The 3,680-nt window shown below is 40.8% G+C and overlaps 1 protein-coding gene across 2 annotated transcripts in view; it reads right to left on the bottom strand.

The window, feature by feature from the left end:
• The window catches only part of LOC119308618 (structural maintenance of chromosomes protein 6B-like), a 23,819-nt gene extending 20,228 nt beyond the window's left edge, over positions 1 to 3,591 (bottom strand). Inside the window, exons 1-4 of one of the 2 annotated variants that reach the window (XR_005150210.1) lie at positions 3,352 to 3,591; positions 3,144 to 3,249; positions 1,496 to 1,629; positions 302 to 357 (exon numbers count right to left, since the gene is read on the bottom strand). Coding sequence is in view for 1 of the 2 variants with exons in the window: in XM_037584745.1 (XP_037440642.1) it covers positions 302 to 357; positions 1,496 to 1,629; positions 3,144 to 3,249; positions 3,352 to 3,457 (402 nt within the window). In the remaining variant the exon portion in view is untranslated. The remainder of the gene's footprint in view (positions 1 to 301; positions 358 to 1,495; positions 1,630 to 3,143; positions 3,250 to 3,351) is intronic. The other variant, XM_037584745.1, reaches the window with a different exon arrangement.
• Positions 3,592 to 3,680: the final 89 nt, after the last annotated feature.

Raw genomic sequence — 3,680 nt, 5'->3', positions numbered from 1 at the left:
GATATGTGATTGTGAAGCTGACCAATAGCGCAATCGCGGCGGAGCGAGCGAGAAAGCCAGAGAGGAAGAGAGCATGGTGTCTTCTTGCAGTTGTTTTAGTATATCTTATCCTTACATACATTTATTTATTTATATAAAGACACGCAAAGGTGCAGCGAGGAGAAGTAGATGAAGGGTCCGTCAGTTTCTACACCTTTTTTTCATAACTGACCCAATACAGAAAGAAAACAGTAAAACAAACAACTGGATGAGTGAAACCACTACATAAAAATTAGTATTCATCAGCAAACAAGCAACTTACATTAAAATGTTCAATTATCTCATTAAGATCATCTTTGCGATTTGCCACCTTCCTACCTGTTCCAGCACATATGATCACAATAGGCGCAGTATAGTATAGCATGGTAAAAATATTGTGCAGTTAGTAAATAAAAATACAAGAATAGCTACTGTAGTTAATTAATTAACATAATCTCCGACCCATATTACTTGTCGTACCTTTAGTACAACTTGGTTTTAGTAAATTTATAGCAATCATCCACTTGATCAATTTGGTAAATTCACAACAACCATCTATTTAACCAGTTCAGAATTTACTGTCACTTTCAATTTACGCAAGGACTCTGATCTAACAGCAATCAGATGTGCATGATGCAATTTGGACCATGCAGAAGTCTTTTGTGGTAGCACCATCTGTAGGTGAGCTCAACTGAGATTAAGTGTTTTTTTTCCTGGAAAGAATGAAATTAAGTGCTACCAGTGTTTATTTCCATGCCTAACTACTCCCCCTGTTCCCAAATATAAGACATTTTGGCAGTTCCATTTAAACTGCCAAAATGTCTCTTATACATTTATAAACAGAGGTAGTAGCATTTAACAATGTATGGAAATGGATGCAACATGTAAATACCTGGTAAAGATAAAGATTATCCGAGTCTAATTATAAGTGAAAAAGCACACTTTCTGCAGCCATGCAAACATGTACAGTAAGAAGTCAAGCACAAGCAACATGTGTGTCGTTTGCCAACATGGAAAGTTGAGAGAACTAAGGATAGGAAAGATGTGACAGCTAAATTAAAACTTGAGATAACCACTAAACAGAACAAAGATATGCAGCCAACACACAAGAATGGAGAACGAATGGAGAAATGCAACAATCATAAGTTCAGAAATGTGTCATCTTTGAATAGAAAAATACAAATAAAAACTGAGAACTCTGGTAAGGTCACAGAAAAAATATTAAAATAATACTTTCTCCGTTCCATATTAGTTGTCGCTGAAACGGATGTATCTAGACATTTTTCAAAGCTAGATACATAAGTTTGAGCGACAACTAATATGGAACGGAGGGAGTACAAGTTAGCAAAGTGAGAACAGAAACCTAAAGTACTAAATTTGACAGCTAAAACAGAATCTAAACAACTTTACACATGAAGTGTTCATAATAGACGGGCACAACCAACAACTGGGAGGAGGATGGATCAAGTATGAGTACCATGTTGATCCTTTAAAATCGTAGAACTTGATGACTCAGTAATCCTGCGTTCCAGTTTAATTAAGTTTCCGTATACATCAGGCTTGAACGAGTCTTCCCCTTGGTTGTTGATGTCAACAGCAATTGCTGCATAACTGCGATTTAAATTTAACAAAATAAACTATATTAAAATCGATCACACGAAAGAGAGATAAAACAGTCAGAGGATAAATGCAAAACCATTAACCACAGATTGTACAGTAGAAACATTGTATCATGATTGATGCAGTCATCAATTCCACAATCATACGCAGGACCATAGCTACTAAAGCAGGGCACCCTGACAACCTTCTGATTTAATGTTCAATCGCCCAACTGGTGGTTGACCATTTGGAATGATTAACATTATTTTATTCAGCCAAGGGCAGTCGGTGAACCAGCAGGTTCAGCCGCTATTTCACCAATTTGCAAAGATCTAACCCCAGAGACTGTCTGCTTTTAATAGGCAGCCTCTGTTGAATTTTTACAGAAAAATCTTCAAGCTAAACTAAGTTATTATGCTACATGTTTATTATAGAACAAAATACATGCCTACAGATCATTGTTAGAAAAATACTGTATGACCCATGAAAAAACAATGATGTCTGGATTACCCGAACATGTATGAATTTTCAACCGAAATGATGTCTTTCTAAGTAGAACTATAGGCATATATTTCACACCATAACATGTATAATTCTTTATGGATCTTTTCAAACAAGTGTTTGTATGGGACCTACCGACCTAGTGCAAACTACAATATTATCGTGTTATATCTGGTGCACAGTTAAAAATTCCGTCTGACCTGCTGCAAAGTGAAAGAAGTGGCAACCTGCCTGGTGCAAAGTGCAATTTACTCTATTACTCCCTCCGATCCATATTAGTTTCCGCTAAAACGGATGTATCTACACGTATTTCAGTGCTAGAACCAGCTGTTTGAGCGACAAGTAATATGGTATCGGAGGGAGTAATATTAATATTAACAGTGTGATGTGCGACAGTTGGTGCCCTGTTTGAAAAATACATCAATTAATGCAATAAAACCAGACCAGTGTATAAGTTTTTTGATAAATCATGTGATCTCTATTCTTTTCTCTGAACCATACAGCTGCAACATTGCCTAAAAATGACTGCAGCAGATTTTTCAGGTAATACAGCTTTGAAGAATGTTAGTGACTAGTGTCATGTGCAACGGCAAGGGTATGGACAAGGCTCAGACAGGTAACTCTTGGTGTGTGTGTGTGTGTGTTACTGCAACGCATGCTGTTCAAATGTTTAATAAATGTTTTCGTATAATAAAAATTGGCCAAGTGCTAGCAGCATAGCACTGCTTTCACTGTAATCGCGGTCCCGACACCTCGCCAACTTGTTAGGATCGACAGGGATTAGGCCCAACCGAAGAGATTGTGTAACCTTCAATATTCCTACATGGTGGGCAAAAACCGTATCCGGAAACCCATCTACAGAAATGCAGCAATCATCATAACAATCTGAACCACACAGCAGCTATTCGCAACCAACAACTATCCTCGCGATAAAATCTAAATTTTTTTCCGATACTGACTCGGGATTATTAGTGATTTAGATGACAAAATAAAAGATACTAGTGGGTACAGAAGGCGAACGCTACCTGCAGCCAGTCTTGATGAAATCTTTAATGGTGGCGGCCCGCTGCGTGTTCTTGGCGCGGCAGCCGAAGGCGATACACAGAGCCGTCAAGATCGCGCTCTTTCCGCCTGCGCCAGCAGGAAGAAGAAAAGGCGAATCGATGGGTGAGAGAGAGAGAGAAGGGGCGCGGGGAGGGGGAGGGGGGAGCTAGGGTTTGGGTGGAAGCGTACTGCCGTTCTGCCCGGTGATGAAGTTGACGTGCTCGCCGAGCTCGATGTGCAAGCTGGAGTGGCACATGAAGTTCTCCAGCCGGATGCGGGAGATGGTCCCCGCCATCGCCGCTCCCTTCCTCCTCGCCGGCGATTCGGAAGCTGAGACGGCGAAGATTTGGGGATTTTCTGGGGGTCAGACTTCTGGTGTGGGGTTTTTCGGACGAGGCTCCTCTGCCGTTCGGCAGGGTGCCGTTCCATCAGTGACAGGTGGGCTCATTGAAAAACAGGCCCACATGGCAGTGCCACAACTGCAGGCAACGTACGTCAGGGGAGCCGCTTCCGGGTTT

Source organism: Triticum dicoccoides, chromosome 5B (genome assembly GCF_002162155.2).
Source record: "Triticum dicoccoides isolate Atlit2015 ecotype Zavitan chromosome 5B, WEW_v2.0, whole genome shotgun sequence".
NCBI classification, from domain to species: Eukaryota; Viridiplantae; Streptophyta; class Magnoliopsida; order Poales; family Poaceae; genus Triticum; species Triticum dicoccoides.
The sequence above is the reverse complement of the archived record's forward strand: the minus strand, read 5'-3'. Positions and strand labels throughout refer to the sequence as shown.